At 39.5% G+C, this 22,346-nt stretch overlaps 1 protein-coding gene across 4 annotated transcripts in view; it reads left to right on the forward strand.

The window, feature by feature from the left end:
• The window catches only part of CREB5 (cAMP responsive element binding protein 5), a 256,873-nt gene that overhangs the window by 65,126 nt on the left and 169,401 nt on the right, over nucleotides 1–22,346 (forward strand). For all 4 annotated transcript variants that reach the window (XM_059473959.1, XM_059473969.1, XM_059473941.1 and 1 more), the window contains one exon: nucleotides 18,037–18,209. In XM_059473959.1, coding sequence (XP_059329942.1) covers nucleotides 18,037–18,209 — 173 coding nt within the window. The remainder of the gene's footprint in view (nucleotides 1–18,036; nucleotides 18,210–22,346) is intronic.

The raw sequence follows: 22,346 nt of genomic DNA on the forward strand, positions 1-22,346 counted from the left end.
CCAGTCCAAGGAAATGGAATTAGTTGCTCAGCTTAATATTGAAATGAGATGTCAAGGGATGTGGCTGTACAAGAAAAGAGGAGACATGAAGGTGCTAAGTTGATGCTGGGTATTAGAATAGCTTTTCCCTGAAAAAGTGGAAAGGAAAGTCAGTCTGAATGCTCGTGTTTCTGCTTTCTTTATAGTCTTTTCTAAGATATTCTTTCTCTCATCATACTCCTGCCTTATCTCTGAGATCTCTTTGTATGTCCCTTGGGGAGTATACATCTGTGTAAGGCCTGTTCCTGTAATGACAAAGTAACCATGGCTCTTTCCCATTTATGCTATTTTTTTCCCAGTACAATAAACTCATGCAAATGTAAATGCCAGCATATATGTTTCAGGAAAACCAGGAAAACTATTACGTGTGTTACACCTCTGCACATAAGTTCTTATTTTGTGGATTATTGTGTGGCTGGAATCTTTTTCAGGTGCACCTCTTATATCCAAATTTCTTTTCTTTGCTTCATCCATCTCAGCCAGTTAAATGTGTATATAACTGATTTTCTGAAATGGGGCCAAAGTCCATGTACTTCAATAGCTCTTAAACATATGGTTAACTTCAAGCATGTGTGCAGGGGTTTGCTGAAGAGAGATAGTTTGCTGAATCAGGACTTCCCAACACCGAGACTTTAAATTGCAAACAATCCTCTATTTTAATGTGTTTTAACTACTGCCTCCCATGGACTAACGAAAGGTAACTATTGTTAGTTGACTCCTGTAGATGAGGAAAGTTGTACTTGGATAAACAGAAATTTAAGGGTAAACCAAATTTTTCTGACACCCTTCTGTGAGAACTATTTTTTTACTTCTTCCTAATAACTAATTATGCAACATGAAAGGGAATAATTTCATGTTATGATTCAAAACTTTTTTTTCTGGGGTAGATAGAAAAGGTCCACTACTTAAAAAAAAAAAGACATTTGTTACAGCTTTCTTTTTTTTTTTTTTTTTCTGTATTTTCTAACTAACTGCAGTACTAAGATGATAATATATGTATGCCATCATTGACCAAATAAGTATCAACCAGCTATCCAGTCTTCTGGACATGTAAATCTATGTAATTTATGGAGAAATATTTAAAAAAACAATGAAAGTGTATATATACATAAAAAAACCCCAAACAAACTAAAAAGGCCCAAACCAAATAAAAACAAACAACCCAAAGCCCACCCCCAACCAAACCAACCCAACGAAATCCCACCCCACAAAAAAACCCCAAGGAAATAGGAAAAAACGCAACAAAAATGCAGTTGCCTTTGTCCTTCACTTACATTCCTCCATGTGAAGGGATAAATGGGATAGGGCCTGCCTGCCCGGTGTTGTTGTGGTTTTCCCATCCTGGATCACAGGTAGTGTGGGGTGGAAAGCAGATCCCACAGAGCAAGTGCATCTGTTGGAAGGTGCAGGCAAGGAGAAAGAGTCAGTGAGGGAAATGTTCCTTTCAAAATCGTACTTAATATGCTGTTAGTGATGGAGTGCTCAAATTGCCTTCCTGTTGACAGTTGGGTAAGGAAAAAAAGCATCTTTTGCTATTGAAGTTGATACACTTAATACATTGTTTTAAAACAAAATGTTCTTCCCTTGGTTTTGTGTTAAGGCAGTAAGACTTTGGGCTTTCTGATTCTTTTCTTCTTACTTTTCAATATTTGTTTCCTCACATTCCATCTTCAAACCAGCTAATCTGTATCCCCTTCTTCTTGAATAGCATTATCCTGACAACAGAGCAGAGACTGCTGGACTTCTAACAATGCCACAGGGCCCCAGGAATAGGAATGCCCTGAAAAAAATGTACTTCCATCCAGCTGCCCTTCATATTGTTGTCTCCCTATCCAATTTAGTAGAGAATTTCCCACTGGCTCTTGGCTCATTCCCAAATGAGAATGTAATCTTTTAAAGATTACACTGCATAATGGAGGGACAAGGAGCTCTTTATTAACTGGGATGGGGAGTCACTTGCTATTAGGCAAGGGAAGGGGATGGGATGTAGTAGTGTTTTGTGAGCTCTGCTTTCTGCCCCTTCTTGTATTGTCAGCAACAGGATGGCAGGTTGGGAGTGGGAAACCACTGCAGCTGCAATGTAGAAAAAGAAATAATTGAATGTAGCTTATGATTATGGCAATTACTTTTATAACATGAGGGATTATGCCATAACTATTATATTGCCAACAAGATTAAATTACTAAGCTAATACCACAACATGTTTTCCAGGAAAATAAAAAAATAATTCTGCTTAGAGTTCCAGAGTTGATGCATTCAAAGAGTATTAATGCAGTGTGAAAGAGCTGAGCAACCAAGGAATCTGCAGTGCTGTCTGTACAGACATTGTCTGGACTGGGCCCCTGTCACTTCCATGAACTCTGCCAGCTAGACACCCTCACCCTTTCTGGGATGTAAAGCAATGTGGTACTCTGGTAATTTTAAATGCTCCTACTCCCGTCAAGCAGAAAAGCTTCTGCCAGTAATTGTTAATAAAGAAATAATCAGAAGATACTGCTGCAGTGGAGAAATTCTTGAAACTTCATGAAGAGATCAATTTTGCTCATGTAAACCCACTGAACTGATTGGAAAGCTTAAACTTCAATGTACTTTCATACTGGGCTCTTCTTTTTACTACATATTCTGAAAATATTGCTCAATACAATGCATATCTGTATGTGAAATAATTTTAGATCACCTCTAGTGTGAAGTCATTTTTGCTGAATATGCAAATTGCTGAAATGCAATATGCATCTTGAGGCAATTTTTTTCTGGAATATGCAGTGTGTTTTTCAATGTTTTTTTTAAAAATATTTTTTTGTCTACATGCATAACAAGGTCATAAATGAGAATTTGTCATATAGCTGGTACAGATACAGCCTCGTATAGACTGTTCATAATAGGACTATAAGCTAACTTAATTACGCAGGAAGAGCAGTTTCCTTTTGTTCATCAGCTGGAAAATTAGTAGAAAATTTAATTTTGGAGACTTCAGAGATATATCATGTGTTGATCATTATGAGCAAATTAACTGGCTTTATGGAAAAGCCAGTTCTGATTCTGAAGAGAAATGCAGGTTAACAATATAATACTATAAATATTTTTATTACTTTTTATTTGGTATGTGATGAATGATACCTCAAGCAGTTGATTTCATTCTTTCTGCATGTGCATTTAAGTCTTTTCATACCATTGTGCTTTATGAAAATACCTGTTGTTGCACAAAGCTATTGGAAACATTTGGGAAGACTGGACATGCATTTGTAAATCAACCTCTTCTTTTTCTGCTGAAGATCTGGAGTTATGGATATCAAATTGAGGTCAAACAGGAGCATGTTGCCGTATTATTTTGTCAGGATTAGAAACTTCTGAATGACAGCCTATACCTGATTTTATTATTTTTTTCCTCCTTCTTTACTTCTGAATGTGTAAACAAAAAAAGAAGCAAATATGGTTTCATGGTGGATGTTTTTGTTCTGTAGCAGATACGACCAGTGCAACATGCAAACTGTTTGTCTCAATGAGACAAACTCTTGGCTTTTTGACCTTCCTATTCATTTGAGCTTTGAAGAGTCACCTTGGGTAAAAGGTGTTCTCAGTTACCTTCTGGGACTGAGAGCTCTGGGCACTATTAAGAAGGTTTTATTGTAAGCTGGTTTCATAATTTCCTTGTAGTGTCTAACCAGATGAACAAGGTTATACCTCTATTTGATAACCACAAAACATTTTTTAGATAGGTAAGGGTGTATTTCTATTCCCTTGGCTTGTATCATTTTAAGACCATTGTGTTTCCAGAGAGACATCCTGTATTAGTTTCCTCTGAGGGCTTTTTATTTTTGTCCCTGGTACATTAGTTCCTAGCTGGTAGAAACAGTTACACAAGAAATCAGCCTGTTTTCTTACATCTCCTATGCCCAGGGCATATTAATAAGTCTTTGGTTGCTGCTTGCTTTTAGAAAGAAGGTCAGTGTGGGTTTATTGCACATCTGCCAGTAGTTTGCAAAACGCCGGATCCTCGTAGTGACCTGTGTGCCCACCAGGCGAGTGTTACCTTTCACAGACTCTGAGGAGGGAATCACAACCCATGGAAAGGGGCCCAGCAGGGCCATACCTCAAGCTGTCATGGGGGTTTCACCAGTTCTTGCCCTTCATTTGCTTTCCTGACCTCTTTGCATCATGTGTTTAAGCACCTTAAAAGCCAGCCTGTGGCTCAGGGCTTTAACTGCAGGCGGCACTGCAACATGATCTGCTGGAAATTGTAAAGTCACTGATACAAATTTGTGTGGACTTCTGTGTGCTCCCTCACTGTTAATAGGTAATAAAACATTAACATTTCATTGTGATGGGGGATTTTTTTGGTGTGATCCTGTGCTTGACCACCATCAACACACAGGTGTAAAATTATTTCAGTTACAGGAGAAGTACTTGAATACCACCTAGACAGCGGTGTGTTCAGAAGGTCTGAAAGTAAAATTGGTGGTTTTCTTCATTTTGTTGGTGTTACAGCATGAGCTAGTTGGAATATAATTTTTTCTTTCTTTTCTACAAATATTCCAGTGGAATTATTTTCAATGCCAAAGGGAAATTTCTGTAAGATCTTGTCATAGGCCATGTTTTTGCATTTTTCTTGTTTTCCTGCCAATCTGTAACCTCCCTGTCTTTCTAACACTTGGAAAACTTTCTGCATATTTATGTCAGTTTCTGTGTCAGCTGATGTTGAAATAGGTTTCAAAACCACAGCCAGAACTTTTATTTACCCAAATATTTAGCTTTCAGTTTAACCTGACCCTAGACTGAACACATCTGAGTTAAAGTAGCCCAACAAATCAGCTACTTTCTACCTCATCTGACATGCTACTGGCTGTGTGGATACTCTTAGCTTGCCCTAAATATTATGAAGGGAGGGAAAGAAGCATGTAAAGGTCAGTGCTGTGGTTTACTTGAAGGACAGTGGTTTGTTATAAGCTGCTGTGACTCAATTGTTTTTGATACTCTGTTTATCATATCTCAGCTGAAAGATGCTAGGAAAGCTTAGCTAGAAGAGGCAGGTCTCACCAGTTTTTGTTTTCATGAAGGAACATGAACTATAAACTGCTATGCTACTTGCTATATGTTTGCAGAAGACTTGTGTTTGGATCCCATCTTCAAGTAACAATGTAGAGCGCATACCTTCTAAATTATGAGGCTTATTTTGACATTAAATCTTTTCAGCTGGATGATTTTTTTTTTGTTGTTGCTTTAAAACAACGGGTATTTTTACAACACATGAGTATAACATAGAAAGTGTTCAGTTCCCTTTGATAATTTTGTTGCTGGATGTAGAGACACAGCACTAGCATCTAGCAAGCAAATACATTCCTGTGGTGTTTTCAAAAGCATATGAGAAACCATATGTTTTCATAGGAAAACAGCTGTTACCAAGCATATGCTTTCTGAGTAGAGTGACACATTAAAAGGGCAAAGTAGGACCACGGCTTGTCTTCTAAGTTGAATAAAGCTGGCAATAACTGTCTCTTTCAATGTACAGTGGCACTGCATGTAGATATTGCCATGTGGAGTTGTAGCTGGAAGGAGGGAGACAGATTAACGTCCACAGTCTGCAGCTTGGAAGAGACAATATAAATCTCTGTCCTGCTCTGAGCTGTGAATGCCTCTGTAGGAGTTATAGTAACAGACAAATTAGCATAATGTAATTGGCTGGCAAGGTCAGCCCCTCTCCAGGAGCATTAGCAATGTTTACTGTAAGAAGAGACAGACCAAGTATTGTAGGGTAGTACATTGTCTGTCCTTTTTGAAGGAAGAGTAATCATTTTGGACTCCCTACCTCACAGACTTCACCATATCTTATTAAAATTCAGACTATCATATTTCTGCCTTAAAGCAAATAATCTAACAGAGCAACAATGTATATTCTCTACTATTACACAAATCTTTATTCTTTATGGTTTTGCTTTGAGTAAACTCAACCTCCTTGAGTTTACTTTTCTTTTCTCTCTTTCTCTGTTGAATAGTTTTTCTCAAGATGCTAAACTTCCATATGCATCCCTGCCAATACCTAATAAATCTTGTAGAGAGAATTAAAATTTCTAGTCTTATTACATGGGACACAAACAGTAAATTCAGACAAACTTAGCAGCTTTCTTGTTTGGCTCTTTGAAAATAAAAACTCTGAGCAAAATTCTGGGCCAGCTCTAGCAATCCAGACTCACTGGTTCCAGCTTTGCAAACCTTGTCACAGCTGTAGGTGAGAAATGTGAGATGATGTGTTTTGAAGGAGACCTTCCACTGAGTCACAAAGAGCTCTGGCTTTTCCACCTTTGCTTTCAAAAACAAAAATTTGTAGCAAGCATCTGAAACGAGTTCAAGCATTCACTTATGAAAATGTTTGAGAAATGGCTTTCAGAATATCATACAGGGGTCACATTGCCTTTTCTTATATAACCAACAGGAATGGTGAAGATTGTGATATTCAGTACTGACTGTGTCAGGGAGTTGCCGCTGTAGTTTTCCTAGATGACTGGCAGACAGGCTAAAATATACACAGAATCACCTTCTGAGCACTATCTTACTGGAAAACCTCTTTCCTTTTGCTTAGAAAGTGTGATCCAATGGCTTTCCAGAGCACAGTCCATTGAGTTGTCTTCTGGTGGTGAAGAAAAACCAGGTAGCATTTCCTGGAGCCTGCAGTAGCTATTTTTTGAGTCTGGTGTATTAAAAATGTAAGTTAGGCTAGTTTAAAATGAGCAGTGTTCAAGGTTGAAGGGTAATATTGCTATTCTTTAATGCAGACACCCAGGAGCTAGCTGCTCTTGAGAACAGGACTGTGGTGCTACTTGTGCTAGGCTGGAACTCCTGACCCTCTTCTCTGTTCTTCAACTTTCAGCTATCACATTGCTCAGGTTGTAAATATCCCACTGACTGCCACTTTCTGGGCAAAAGCTGCTGTGTGGAGGAGAGAACTCCGAATTAACAGTTCTCCAAGTGCAGCTAGGTTGTTGCTCAAGGATGCCTGCCTGCCCTGTTTAATTCATGGCTTAGCTGAAACTCCTGCCTGAATCATGTTTTTCCTCCTTGAATGAAGTTATCTATCTGGCTGGGTCACACCAGGAAGACCAATTATACAGGAGGATGAATCAATTTTTTGGTTAGGAAAAGGAGCATCGTGGCTCCTCAGATGCAGTGAGAACTTCACCAAGGCATTTCAGAAGCATGTGGTACTCCAAAGGAATGGTGTGTAATTTCCCCAGGATGGCTCCACACCACATTTAATTAGTGTGACTGGAAGCGTGTACATCTGGATCATTGTCTGGTAGCATTATCAAATCTAGTGCAGCTTCTTTGTTTTTCTCTCAATTTCCTTCATTCAGAAAAGAAGCTGAGCCAAACATATCCTGCTTTTACAACTGAGAATTCACCCCCTTCATCACCACCACCACCACCATATACCCTCAGTAAGATTTTTACCCTGACTCTTCTGAACTGGCTCACAATTTTTAGTGCCCATATTGGATGTACAGCCAGGTATCCTTTAATTGGATACAATTTTCTGCAGATAATGAGCTCCTCTTTTCTGAAGAATAGATCCTGCAATGTTGTCTGGACTCTCTGGATTTGAGTATGCAGTCATTATTCTCCTTTACTGATTTACATGTCTTTCTCTCATGTTTACAGTTACCAAATAACAGTTCTTTTGTCTCACAGTTCTTTTAATGGTATTCATTATATAACTATTTTCTGTATTGGTTGAAATATCTAGATTATGATTTCTTGTCATTTTTGTGGGTTTGAAATGCATGCTATTTTAAAGTCCTGTGGAGTTCTCTTACAAAAAAAAAACCTTCTTCTGCTCTCTCACTGCTGTGTTACATTGCCTTCCCAGGTGCATACACTGTGTTGTCTCTAAAATCTATTTCTTTCTCGTCACTTCCAAGCACTGTGTAGCTGTTGAAGGTCTTTGTTCCGTTTTACATGTAAGGCAGAAGAATGTGAAGTAATTTCATCAAAATCATGCAGTAAATCTGTACAAGGGTGAGGAAAAGGATGGCTGTGCTGTTTCCAGTCTACCTGACCTGGAGAACACATTTGCTCTGTCCAAGGAGTTATATTTTTGATGTTTTCTGCTGCCCCTGTCCTGGGAAGTTGTGTCCAAGCTCCATACCAGCTTGCTTACTTGTTCTTTTTCTCATTAACAACAGCTCTTCTTCCAGAGATCTCCATCTGTGTTTAAGACCAAGTCACATGCCTTCATCAGTGGATGGTCAACTCTGTTTCTTGCAGAAGGACCAATATTGATTTATCTTTCTTCCAAGCATGTTTATTCTCCTAGTCTTGCTTATTTTTTTTGCCTGTCTCTCTGTCACTTGCTGAAACCAAGGCAGAGGTGGACCAGGGCTGCTTCTCCTTAACCAGACTGCTTACCAGCTTTCAGGATTCAGAGGACACTTTCTTGTAATCTCTATTTGTCAGTAGCCCTTGCTGTACTCAGCAGAAGTGAACTTCCTTTAACTAGAAGTGTATCTAACATTTTGCCTTCAGTGTAGACACTCTGTTTGCCTTTCTAATTCTTACCCTTTTTAACTCTTATGGCTACAAATGTTATTAATTTTTGTCTGAAGGCTTCCAAATTATGTACTTAATTTTATTTAAGTTCTTTCAGTTCAAGATCTAAACTAAACTAGCTCTCCTTTCCCAAAGCATCAACCTAAAATTGATTGAAGTGATTGTGGACCCCGCAAAACTGCATTGCCTTTGTGAGTAATTCCCAGGAGACCTGGTGAATTAACTTGATCCGGACTTGACGTCTTGGTGTTGCTTTTGTGATTTTCACTGATCAAGATGATTTTCCTACCAGCACACTTGGAAACCCACTTCACTGGTTAAACCTATGATCTCTCATTATGCTGCAAATGGTTTGTCTGGGTCTTTGTGAGAGCACCATTAACCTTCACTCCTGGACCTTTCCCAGCCTTTTGTTTGAGTGCCCATGTAGTACCAGCCTGCCTGGCCCAACACAGCTGTCACAGTGGCTTGGGGTAACAGAATATTTAGGAGATGCATTTTATTACCAGGGTAGCAGCATTTCCACTTGACTTCTTAGCAGAAAAGTTAAACCTGCTGGTTTTCTGCTTGAAACTGCCTGAATGGAAAATCACTGGCTGTTTTGTTGCTACCATCCTTGCTCTCTTTACCAACTGCTCTGTCTAAAAAATGTTCTGGTCATTGAGTGCAGTCAACAGCCAGGGCTGTAACTCATGTATGATGCCAATAACTTATGCCAGTGAAATCAATGATGAGAATTTCAAAGAAGCTTTAAATAAAATACAACAAATTTAGATGCCAAAGTGCTGTCTCTGTGAATTTGCTATTAACAGATTATAAATGGTTTGCATAATGTTGAAAAGCCTAGTGCCTTCAGTTAGCAGCATCAAAGGCTTGTTTAAAGCAATTCCTGGAGGAGTGCCGCCCTCCCCCTCCCAGCTTTCTGTTCCATGATGGATAAAAACAAAACTCCTTAGAATAAAGAAAGGAAGGCCAGGTTTTCAACTACCCTCTGACTGGCCTCCAGATCTGGCCGCTCCTTTTGGATGTCTAATTGCTTGTCCTGCAGAAGTTGACATGCATCTACTTTGAGAAGGTTTTTTGAGTACCCCCTTAGTATGTGCACTCTGATTTACAGAAATGAAATGATAGTGCTGGAAAAAAACTCAAGCAGAGTTTATAATTCTGTTTCTTTTAATTTTTATCTATTTATTTAAACTTTTCTGGTCTTCTCAATTTCATAGATAAGCACTAGCTGCAAGAAAACAGTGCAAAGTAAAGGACACTGGACTGGGAGAAAAGAGCCCTTGCATTGAGTCCTGATATTTGGCTGAACAATTCACTTTCTCTTTTTCTTCTTTCCTCTTTCCTTGTTTTGTCTCTGGTCTCTGAGGGTTGTGGACAAGTGTTGTTCTTCAATGTGTCTATATAGGTTTTACCACAGTAAGGCCTTGATTTCAACTAAGGCCTTTAAGAATTGCACCTAGTAAGTATCCTAGCAAATTTCTTTTCTTCTTCTCATGTTTCTTAGCAGCCCTTCTCCATTTGAAATGCATGGCAAGCTCCCTTGTTTACAGCAATCTAATGGGACCATAATTCTCTCCCTGAGATAATATTACAGATATAAGTCAGTTTTGCCTTAGACAAAGTTCTATGGAGAACATATTTTCTTATAAACATGTTTTTTATAAAAGGGTTTGTTGTTTTGTGTTTATTGGTGTTCCATCTGCTCTAGAGAATACATTTGAGAAAAACTAGCTCCAGCATGGCATATAATGTTTCATTAGCAGGCATAACCTTGTTTATTTGCTTTTTTAAATTGTATTTAGGAAAGGAAATCAGTTTGCACCATTGACATGCTGCCAGGTTCCTGTTTATAAATGTCACAATAGGCAACTTAGAAGAAATGAAATAGTCAGTTTATGGCTTTTGCATAAAGAATGAGAGAACTGGGTAGAGCCAGGCAGCCAGTTGTTCTCCCCCTGTTTTTTAGCCTCCCAATTAGCAGTAGTTAATGTGGTGTTAGCAGTGCAAAACACCCTGAGTGACCCAAACTGGGCTTTGCACACTTAGTGTTACTGATCTTCAGCTGAACAGAAGAAGCTCTTTGTGCTATGTTTCTTTAGTGGCTATATTGGACAAGTAATTGTGCATGAAACAAGCAACCCTGAGGAAAAATGGGAAGTATCTGCAGGAAACTTCAAGACATAAGCATGCAATCTGATGTCATCTTTTCCCATGGAGAAACTATTTCCTTTCAAACTCTGGTGAAACCAATCTTCCAAAGTTTCCTTCTCCTTTAAAATATGTTCCTTTACATCACTTTTTTTGACTTCGTTCTAGTAAATGGTTTATCATGGGTACCTCTGGTATATACCATATATTACTTACTGTGTGTGTGTAAAGAAGGCTTCATGTGTTGCAAGCATTGTCTGGACAGACATGCTGTAAAGGGCACGAGAAGGGTAGTGGGGGAAGAGGGGAGGGAATTGTGGAAGACAAGGGTCATCTTTCAGTATTCATTTCTACTGATAATTAGAGGGCACCACTGAATGACTGTAATTAGATCATGTCAAAAAAATTAAGATAAAAGACCAAAAATTCTAAGCATCCTGCATTTTGTTCACAGTATCAGAGGAGTCAGAGCATTAGCTATCAGAGCAGCCAAAGTGGAGGACAGGCATGGAGGCTCCTCTTGCCCGTGGAAGGCGTTCATGGGCATTTCCCTGAGAAGGTGCCAGGAAGGGACTGAGGAGGTGACAGTGCTCCCTGGGTGTCCCAGGGGCAGAGGCACAGCGGGGGCAGCCAGAGCTTGGCCTGCAGCACCAGCAGCATTACAGAGATTTTGTGCAGGGCTGTCACCCTTCAGGCAGCGGCCTTAAGAGGATTAGTAGTGCTTAAATGGGCCCTTTGGACTTTGAGTTACAGTGGTGACTGCTAGAGCCTTGAGATGGCTTATACCTGGCTTAGCACTTCATATGTCTGTCCTGTGTCCTGTGCCACGCTGCTTAGCAGTGCTGTGCAGTTTGCTGGAGATTAGCAGATGAGGTTTGCATCACTCAGTGTATCTCAAAAAGCCTTTCTGATAACATATGAGCAGCTGTTGAAAGAAAACAGGATAAAAGATTATTTATGGTTTTTCTTTTTTGTTTTGTTTTGTACCCTCTTCAAGAGCAAACAGCATGTCTATGCTTAAGAATAACCCATCCTAACTTAAAACAACAAGGAAGTTTCCCTGCATGTTCCAACACAGATATTTAGGATAAAATTTTGCAAAACTCCTGCCAGCCCCAGTACACAAGTCTGATCTATTAATTAAGAGTGATTGTCTAAGGCTCCAAAAACTGAAGGTGTTTTGAAAAAGGACAAGGGTTACTGAAGTTCATAGATACCTTTAGAAATGTTATCTTTTTTGGTCAATAAATTCTGGTCACGGTGCTCCAGTGCCGGGTTTGGGTGGCAGTTCACTCTGGTCTGTGAGCTGCTGGTGGTCGCAAAGCTGTGCTAAGTCATCTGCAGATGGTCTGTGGAACCATCTTGCCTTAATTACACAATTTATGATAAGAGCACAGAGTGCTCTGTGTGAAATTCAGAGGGTTGACAGAGGTCTGTGATCCAAAAAATTGGAAACCAGTGGCTGAGACTGATAAGTACAGATTCAAAGCTTTATGATTTCAGTGAGAGCAATGTTTCCCTTCTTTCCCCATCTGCCTATCATTACTTGTCATTCTTGAGTAAGGAGTTTAATTTTTCTTTACGTTTTTACCCCTTTGGAGATCAGGTTGATAACATTTGACTGAGCAGCCGTGCCTGGGGTTCAAGAAGCCAGATATACCCACACTGCTCCTGGCCTTTCAGTCTCCAGTGTGGTGTGGATAGCTGGCTGCCTCCAGTTTAGGGGGAGACTCTGGATGGGGCCGCTGGGGGCAGGGAAGAGTCTTTCCCCATTCTGGGATATATCATGCCTGCTGTTTCTTGTAATGTGCCATTTTTATCAGGTAGCTGCTAAGTGAGCATTTGCCTTTCTTTGAAATGTTTTGAGGAATAGATCCTTTGGCATGAGTTCTGTATTTTTATGTGTCAGCCTCACTCAGTGACTTCATACCTCTTGCTAAGTAGGGGAGTTAAATGGATTTTAGCAGTCTGCAATAAGATCTTCATAGAGCTTTGTCCTTATGCTTAATGTTACTACACAGCATTTTCCAGCAGTTTCTTTCTGTGTCCTTTTTTTTTATGGTTTAGTGCTTTTCCTCATTCAAAGCTCTAGAGATGTTGCAGTTTAAAAAAAAGAGTAAAAGGTGTAGCATTTCAGTCTCCATCAAGTTTACACTCACCCATTTCTTGCATGATGGAACTTTTTTTTTTTTTTTAATTTAAATCTTGATAGTAGGCTTTCTTTTTCCTGTAAACCTTCAATTGCATTAGCAACATAATTCATTTTTTATCTCTGGTTTCTTCCCTAGTTCCTCATCTGTGCTTACTGGCTCTGAGTGGGCAGCAAGCTTTGTTCTGTGCTTATAGGAGTTTAGATTTTGTGTGCCAGTCACAGATTAAACAGTTGTGATGGGCTGGTGTGAGGGTGTTTTCCTTCCCCTCTGACCTGAGTCAAGAGAAAATAAATGAATTGGTGCTGCTTCTGGAGAGACTTGCTAACTTGTTTTTAAAATATCTTTTTATTCTGTCAGGAGAGAATTCATAGACGCTCAGTAATTTTGATGGAGATTATATATGATGAAAATAATTTTGAAGCTTGCCTTTATTTGCCACATTTAATGTATAATTTTATTTACAACAATGTCTTCCAAGTTTTTAAGCCAGCAGGTTCTTTGGTTGTGTAAGCAATATGTGCAGTGAGTGTGTCACTGGAGGCTTCCACTCATGTGGCTTTTATATATTATGAAGTTAGGATCTCAGTAATCAGGCAAGACATGACTGTACACTTCTTAAAACTGCACATGAAGCTGCCATTTAAATGTGTATTGTCTTAGAATATTTTTCCTTGTTAAAATATATTAATTGAGAGGACAGGCTGTATAAATTCAAAAGTACTGTTGTATATTTGATTTCTCTCCATAATTTGTTTTAGTTGATGCTTTTTTCTTGAACTATGGGAAAATATTTTAAGTTGCTGTGCAGGAAAATATGGATACATGATATTTTGCATAAAACCAAAATGTGCAAAAAGTGGTTTTGTTTGTGTTTAAATTAACCGCTTTTTAATTTCAGTTTTTAATGGAAAATACCTTCTGAGTTGAGAATTTATATAAGAGCCTGCAAAATACCTTTATGTACAATTGGTTGTAGGTTACACCTCTATTGATCTAAAAGCTTACACAGAACAATCCAGAACAGTCTGCAGTTCATGTAAAACTGGTATTTGCAATTCTTGGTAAGCCTCACAGTTAAAAAATAAGAGTAGGAAAATAAAAACAGACTTTGGTTCAGAAACTAGATCTTATAGTTTAAAGCCACAGACAAACCCTGAAACTCAGAATATTACAGTAGATCGTGAAGGATGGATCAGTTGTCTTCATCTTTTGAGTTCAGTAGATGGTGGCTGATGTGCGGTGGTGCTGTGTGAAACGGATGAGTGTTTCTCTGGAAGAACCAGGGTTTGGGGGAATTGGTGACTGTCTGGGTGTATTTTGCCTGTGTTTGTGTAGCTGTCATTTCTCTGCTGTGCTTGCCAACAGGGTGTGTGTTCTTGTGGAGTGATGTGTAATCCTCTCCACCAGAACATGGAAGCATGACTTCAAGAAGTTTTTAGCCTTTAGAAAAAAGAAGTGTGTTGTCTATCCAAACTTAAATGGTTGCACGTGGGAGAAAAATGCTCAAATGTTTTCTTCAAAGTCTGAAGCTAAAATGGGCCATGAAGTGTAACTGGGGAGAAGTTAATATCATGATGATCTGCATGCTTTCTTCTTGCATCTGGAAAGGTTGAAAATGAACATGTTGATTTAAAAATGGTTTGTGGATATGGTTTGTTGCTTTTGGGTTTATTTGTTTGAATGTTAAATACTGATGGAGAGAACTGCATGAGCACATGGGTGCTCATATTTCTATAAAATTTCTATAAAAGCTCTTCAGTGTTATAATTCTATTTTCTGCTTCCTTGGGAGTGCCTGGAAACTTCAGTGAGGATGCAACTTAGTCCTAAAGGACATAAATTCCTCTTCCTATATTGTATCTTAATTAAGATTCACAAAATGAATCTTAAGAGCATGTCTTTTGTGTCTCTGCAGCTCCTGACATATGGGTGGCCTGCTCCCTGTGTGAACACTTAGGTTCAGTTTAATAAAATAGATAATAATGATAAGCTCATATGCCTTCTTCCAATGCTTAAGCACAGTAGAGAAGATAGCTGAGAAAACTCCAAGTGTATGTCTCGGTGTCATACTCTCTCAGAGCATGGATGGGTCTTGGGAATGTTAAAAGCAGAGGGAGATCTCAGTCTGTGTCATTGCTCATGTAGACTTCTCCAAGCTGGAATGCTGGGAGCTCCACACCTACTATCAAATAATCTTTACCATCTTTAAGACCTGGAGGATTATAAGGGGAGTCAAAGGCAATTTTATTCATGGATGCCTGGTAGAAGAACACTCTGAACTCCTGAAAAGTAGAGCTAGAAGCAACTTAACCAAACAACAATTCAATATATGAAGCAGAGGTCTCAGTTTCAGTCAATGTTGCTGAATTTTTCCTCTTTCTATAAGAGCCCAAAGTCAAGTCTGCAAGGAGCTTGTTAATGTCCCATCCAGATCCATTCAGAACCAGATGCAGAGCCTACACAGCAAAACCATTTTGGGAGGTCTGAAGACTGGCTGCATCACACATGCAATGAGCCTAGCCTTGCTGTGCTGGTGGTACAGAGTCATTCTGCATGTCATGATGCACACAGTGAGATCAGCTGGGCTTAGTGTCAGGTCTGCTGTGCAGTACCTTCCCGCCGCCTTTCGGAGCACGCTTACTGTCCCTAAAGTATGAACTTCCTTGGGCTTCTCTGTAGATTCACAAGCATCTCACTGATGCAAGTTATTCTGAGATTGCCAAATCCTTTTCTTATGAATGTTAGAGTCATGCTGAGTTTGACATTTTGTTGGGAAACCTTTGGCTTTCACTTGGCAGCATGGTATAAGCTTGCCCAACAGCAGTGCTTGCATTACTGAGAAGAATGGACATCTGAAAGCATTGACAGGCTTTCACTCTGCTTTTCCTTTCCATGCACCACATACTCGACCTACTTTTTGAAAAGATGTGGCTTACTGGAAATTGATGAAATTTTGAAACATTTTTGGAAGTTTATGCATTTAAGATAACAACTACATTGTCTTATGGGCAAACAAAAATTTCCATATCCATCATAATTAATCTGTTTGTACCTTAGAGAGCTCTGTAATTGTAGAAGAAAATTGACAAAGAAGGAAAAGAGAAAGGAAATATCTAATTTAGGAGCACAGGAATCTCATATTAAATCTTTAAGTTGTGCCCTGCCATGGTAGAACAAAGCCCAGTAAAACTCTGGGCAAGTGCCAGGGTACCACTTGTCTAAGGCTTGTGATAGATTTCCATCCCGTCCATTCCCAGGCCTTGCAGATTCTTGGCACCATACGTGGTTCATTTAGAGATCATTTTAGGAAGAGATAGCATTAAAATATTGATTGTACATGGATAGATATTGGATCTGGCTTTGCAAAATCTGGTCGTGATAAAAAAAATCAGGTTTGAATCCTGAGCTAGATTTGGCCATATATATTTTTTTTAAACTGAACAGGCTTTTCATCAGAAACCATTAATGTGTTGAAGAAGTGACATTTTAATAGGAATGTGGTAGGTGAGGGAGAACTTCTTTTGGAGAAGTTTTCATATATCCAAGGTTATTGCCTGATGGTCATGACATTCTTCTGTGCTATGAAATATTACAGTTAAGGTCCTTGGTCTGGCTTCCTCTTGCAATTCATGCTCCTTAAGTGAATACTTAAGTGAATAAGGAGTTTCTAGACCTGATTCATAATGTGTAAATTATTTACTGTAAGAGGAACTCAAAGCTGGGTCCTCTTCACTCCAGGTGAGGTGGTGTGACCATTCAACTGTAGGCAGCACTTCTGCCTCTTTATGTGTTAATGAAGACTGGAACAACTCCTGTAAAAGAAACAGACATCCCTGTGTCCACACTGTTCTGGGAAATCACATGAAATATATAGCATTGGGAGATAAGGGGATAACAGCTAATGCCTTCAGTTGGGGTCCTCTAATTATTTGCTCTCTTTTTCCAGGAGGTGTAGTTCTTTATTTGGCCCATAATACAATCTTTCTTTAGGTCTGGGATTCAACATGTTGTGTGCCTCTTCTGTTTTCCACATTTGATCAGAGCTCCGAGTTTCCTTTCCCACCAGCTTTATCTACCAATATTTTGCAGTGGTTGTATATGTTTCCTAGACAAATTGACTCATAAATTGTAATTTTGAATGAAATAGAACTCTGTTTTTTAATCCTGAGTATTGCAGTGGTTAGGAAGGTACTTTGTGTGAGTCTTAGTGGCAGTGTGTATATAAGGGGTTTTTGTTCCCGTTTTCCTCAGCCTAGCATGAGGTGACAATGGAAAGTTTCTTTTCCTCTTGCTGCTAACAATTCACACGTTGATGCCTGATAGGAAAAATAATGCTCTCAAGGTTACCGTATTTTTCATGTGTATATACTGTGGCTTATCTCTGGCTTGAGAGTTTTGTTTGTTTTCAAACGCAGGCCAAGTCAAACCCTGCGGTTTAGCAGCAGTGTGTGTTGTGTGTACAGGCATAACAGCAGAGAAGTCTTATTCCATGGCTCCTTCCTTAGCAGTATCCTGGTCCCTGGCTGGTTGTTTGCTCAGTGGAAATGAGTTATCTGTGAACTTCTGGTTTTTTGGTTTTAAGAACTTTTTAAGAGCTTGGAGTTACCTGAAGGAAAGGTTGTATGTGGTGAAATACAGTGCTGTTCTAAGCCTCTGGGATATTTTTGCTCTACAAAATCTACAGAGGCCAATAGAAATGGCTGTTTCATGATGTGCCATGTACTGTTTATTAGTTTGGGGCTGTAAAACTTGATTTGCTTGTCAGTCTAAGCAGAGGCAGTACACAGTAAACAGCCCATGCACTAAATCAAGGTGTCATGTGCTCATATCATGTTTGGTTAGGAGAAATATGTGCTAAATATCCCCATTATATATCACAAGACAGAATCACAGAAGAGTGATTAGTGAACCTATGGGTAGTTTTACCCAACCTATGGGTATTTTTCCACCTGTGAAAGTAAATATTTATTTTTCATTTCTTCATTGTTATCTCTATTGACTTGGGATTTACCAGGAGCCAGTAACTTTTCATGTTGTTGATACTTTCAGATTCCTAATAGAATTCCTGTAGAACAGAAAACCAAGATAAGACATGTATTTATTTATTTATTTTCATTTCCTTCCACCATCTCCCATTTCCCTTCTTCTCACAGAATATCTCCATGCATAACACAGTTGGAGGAGCAATGGCAGGGCCTGGGTCCCACCAGCTGACAAACACAAGGATGCCAAACCACGACACCAGCGTTGTGATTCAGCAAGCCATGCCGTCTCCACAGTCCAGTTCCGTCATTACGCAAGCGCCTTCCACAAATCGGCAGATTGGGTGAGTCCATTTCCATTTTCTCACTTCTCTGGTTCTCTGGCTCCTGCCTCTAGGAGCAGATGCTGTCCTCATGCTTCTTAAGGTGCAGCTGCAGGCAGGCTCAGATGTTGTTCTAGTAGTTTTTGAGGTTCAGAGTTTGTACTTGACCCTGCAGCACATGTTGCAGACTGTGGGAAATGGCCAGGTTACTCCAGATATAGCACATTGGTTCAAAAAGGACAGAATGCTGTACTTACTGGGAAGTCCTGCTTTCTGCTGCCAGTTTTTTGGTTTTTTTAATCTTCTTATGATCATAATGCATGTTTTTTCTATAACTGCACTGGGAAGAAAGACAAAGGGTTTGTGAAGCTGATCCTTTGACTTCCTTCAATGGGAATTCTGGGTTTTCTATGGGTTTGAGCTATTTCCTATGAGGAATGCTGGAAGACAAAAAGACCATCAAGATAAATAGAGTTTGGCACAGTGTAAATAGCTGCTCAATTTGTGATGATGGATCCATATTTATTACCATAAATTGACAGTATGGATGCTTATTGTATTAGCATGAATGCCAATTGAGTGCTAATGCCTGGAGAACTGTATGAACAAAACCACTCAAGTTTAGTATATATTTACACCTGGTTACTTCCAGTAAGTATGAGATCCTCATAAGTTACAATAACGTGTTTTTTAATTGTACAGAAACTGCCCTGAAGGCTTGAGGGTACAGTTTTTCATCACACAGCTCTGAGAATTTGGGGGTGGTGTTATACATGAAAATGTATGGATAAAAAGATATATTAGTGGACTAAGAAACAAGCAGCAGTATAGATTCATTATCTGTCAACTGTAATTTGGTCACATCAATTAGTGATATCTGCAAAAATAATCACTGTCCTCAGTCATTATCTAAATAACTGTTTATCAACGTTCAGTCTTTTCAAAGTAAAATCATAAAGTGAAATCCTGGCATTGAAAACTGAAATTCTAGTTATTCTTGGGATTTCTTTCAAGATTTTTGGTGTAGGGACAGGCTCTGTATCTCCCATGGTAGCTGGGATGGCCCATGGCACTGAGCTCTGGGCTACCCAGCCATGCACAGAACACAGAGTCCATCTGCTGCCCCAGTTTTGTGTTCCTGGCCAAGCTCCTCTATTTTCCTTTTTACTACTATTTCAGTATTTGGTTCTTAATACATTAATCTGAAACGATGGGTCACGTAAAGCTATTTGATAGATGTGCCATTTGTATATGCTACCGCTTGTCAAAACAGTGTTCACTGAGATTTCACATGCAATACTATTTGCCTGTGAATCCAGCAAAGCTGTTGTCTTATATATGTCCCATTCTTTTCAAAGAGAGGGGCTGGGAGAGAGGGAGGGAGGAAGAAACAGTTTCTTTTTCAGTTTTAGAAAGAAAAACATTAACTAATGCCATTATTTGCGTTAAGGATGATTAAGCTCCTGTTCAAATTGTGACTTAATAGGTCTAGTGGTAATTATGATCCTAATTAAAAGCATAAAAAAGCCCAAACAACTTTTAATACTCAGTGGTGAGGTGTTTTATGTAAGACTCTACTTGGCTTCCAAACAATTGTTTCTATATAATGAGAAAAAAACTGCATGTGGTTTTGCAAGACCCTGTCAGTCAGGTTTTAGGTTTGTGTTGGTTCAGGGCCATGGTGATTAGAATCTCCAAAGTTGGTGGGGTTGAGGATAAAAAGGCCTTTTCCTAGTCAGCGCTGTGTCTCACTTGGGAAACTTTGCCATGACATATCTTAATTCTTCCCTGTGACTGAATCACACAAATGTTTCCTAAGTCTGAGTCTAAAGCTGCTTTATTGGGAGGCGATTGTCAGCATTTTAGTCTCTGTGTGAGCTGGTGAGTGAATGAGACTTATGGTGTGACCTCCAGCGTACTCTGTTCCCCATTCTTCCCTCTTCCTAGGAGGTTTTGTTTTTTGTTCATGGTGTGTCCTAGGAGATAATTGCTGTATTTTCAACTTCCTCTACTTGCCAAAGTCTTGAGCATCCTTGTTTGTCTTCTTTTCCTTCAGTCTTTTCCCTGTGGTGTCTGTTTTACTTATTCAGAGAACATATCTTGTCATTTCCATTTATCTTCATCTTATCCTTCTAAATGTGCTAAGAATTATATCCACAACTCATTCATGAGGAATACAAACTGGACAACTGAAAAAAAATCAGATTAATTCAGAAAATATTTGAGGTCTTCAAAGTTTGGTCATTTTGATTTAGCCTTGCAAAGTTGAGGTTGTTTAGCTATTTAACAAGCCCAAATGCTGAGGTCCTCAAATCAGTGTGTTTTGCTTGAGTTTCCCTTTTTTAGAAATCATCTGAATTTGCCCCAAAGGGTAGATGAGTCTTTACCATGAAGAATTGTGCCAGGGAAAATGCCTTTTAATGAGCAATAAAACCAGCAGAGAGAAACTGGGTAAAACTCTCACTGAGTTCTGTAAGAGCAGGATCAAGCCCTGAAGGTTATAGAACCATCTTGTAGCAATATTCTGATTTTTATCACAACCACAAATATTTTAGTGTCAGACTATGGCCAAGCCACCTGCAAATGTTTATGATGGCCTTGCTCCAATGAAAACAGGGAACAGCAATGAAAGTCTTCATTTAGCCCCTGTTTGTAGGCTGTGCTCTAGTAACAGAGAATGGGACCCACCTGTGCCCGCACACAGCTCATTTCATGGTGAGGAGTGGGCAAGTTTGTAGCAGCTGATGTTCCCAAGGGATGTAATTTTTCCCGACTTTCATTTCTCCTTCTCTTTCTTCTCCCTCTCCCTGTAACTTTCTCCCTCCCTCCCTCCCTCTCTCCCTCTGTGCCTCTCTTTTTTTCCCCCTGCTCTGGGGGCTTGCACATAAAATGAGATATTGACACAAGGCATGGGAAAACATGACAGAATGTGCGTTGTTGGGCAAGCCTTACTGGCACAATGCATATCCACACATTGTTTCAGGTATTAAGCTTCTGCTACTACTGAACAGGCACCCGGCCAGATTAATCAGATAAAAGGAAGAGCATGAAGGTTATTAACTTAAAAAATAAGACAGGGTGCAGCCCCACTTTCCTCCCACCATGTTCCTTTTGTTGCGAACAAACAGCAACATTAGCATTACAGCAAGCTGGCAGGCTGGTATAAAGGTCCCTGATAGTATTTATGTGGTGAGGCAGTCTCTAACCTCCTTGCCATCCCTCCTCCCTCCCCGCCAAGCCTTCAGCATGTGGGAGGAATGCTGGAACTAGTAACTACTTGTGCTGATGAAAAATCAGTTGAGGAACACTTAGCAGTGAAGGGTGTCTTCGGCTGATTAATAGCACATCATTTCTAGATAAGATACATGGAGGAAAAGCAGTATGGCATATGGAGGAAGGCAAGAAAAAATGATATAAGACATGCATTTGTCAAAGGTATAGAAAAGCAGATAAGCTGAATCAGCTCAAGATATGGGACTCTGAACTAGGCTGTACAATAGCAGTGCTTGTCTTCTTTTTAAAATAACTCCATTTTTTCTGTCACTGAATATACAGCTGTGTGTGAGAGAGTTCTGGGCAGACAAATTGGTGACAACACAGCGTGGTGGTTGCTCTATCTGGACACATCTTTTGCTAAGAAAGATGTGTTTTTCAGGCTATCAATTGCAACCCAACAGCATTCATGGAGAAGGTAACTGGCTTCCAAGCTAGATTTTCAAGCTGTGGACATAAATGTATGTAGTGGACATAAATAGTATTTATTCCAGCTATTCCAACTCTCTGGTACAGCTCTGCAGCTGATAAAGAACATGGGAGGCTGGAGGATTGTCACAGATGCAGCAAGTTGTTAACACTGTAGTAAATGGAGAGTGAGATTGAGTCCAGTTTCAATGAACTCAGGCTCCAAAGTGGACAGAGAACACTAACCATGTGATGTAGATTATCTGTTTTTAAAGTGTTTTAGAGCATTTTAATTGAGATAAGATGGTCTGGCACAGCATCAAACGGGAAAAATTGCAACCACATTTGGTGAAATGCAAGCAGGTAGGAGAAAGCAAAAAAAGGGGTTTGGAAGATGCTTCTGGTGCCTTGATGTTCTGAAGAATCATGGTACCAGTGGGAGAACAGCCTTTCAGTCCCCACATGCAGCATTCATTT

This window comes from Ammospiza nelsoni, chromosome 1 (genome assembly GCF_027579445.1).
Source record: "Ammospiza nelsoni isolate bAmmNel1 chromosome 1, bAmmNel1.pri, whole genome shotgun sequence".
Lineage (NCBI taxonomy): Eukaryota > Metazoa > Chordata > Aves > Passeriformes > Passerellidae > Ammospiza > Ammospiza nelsoni.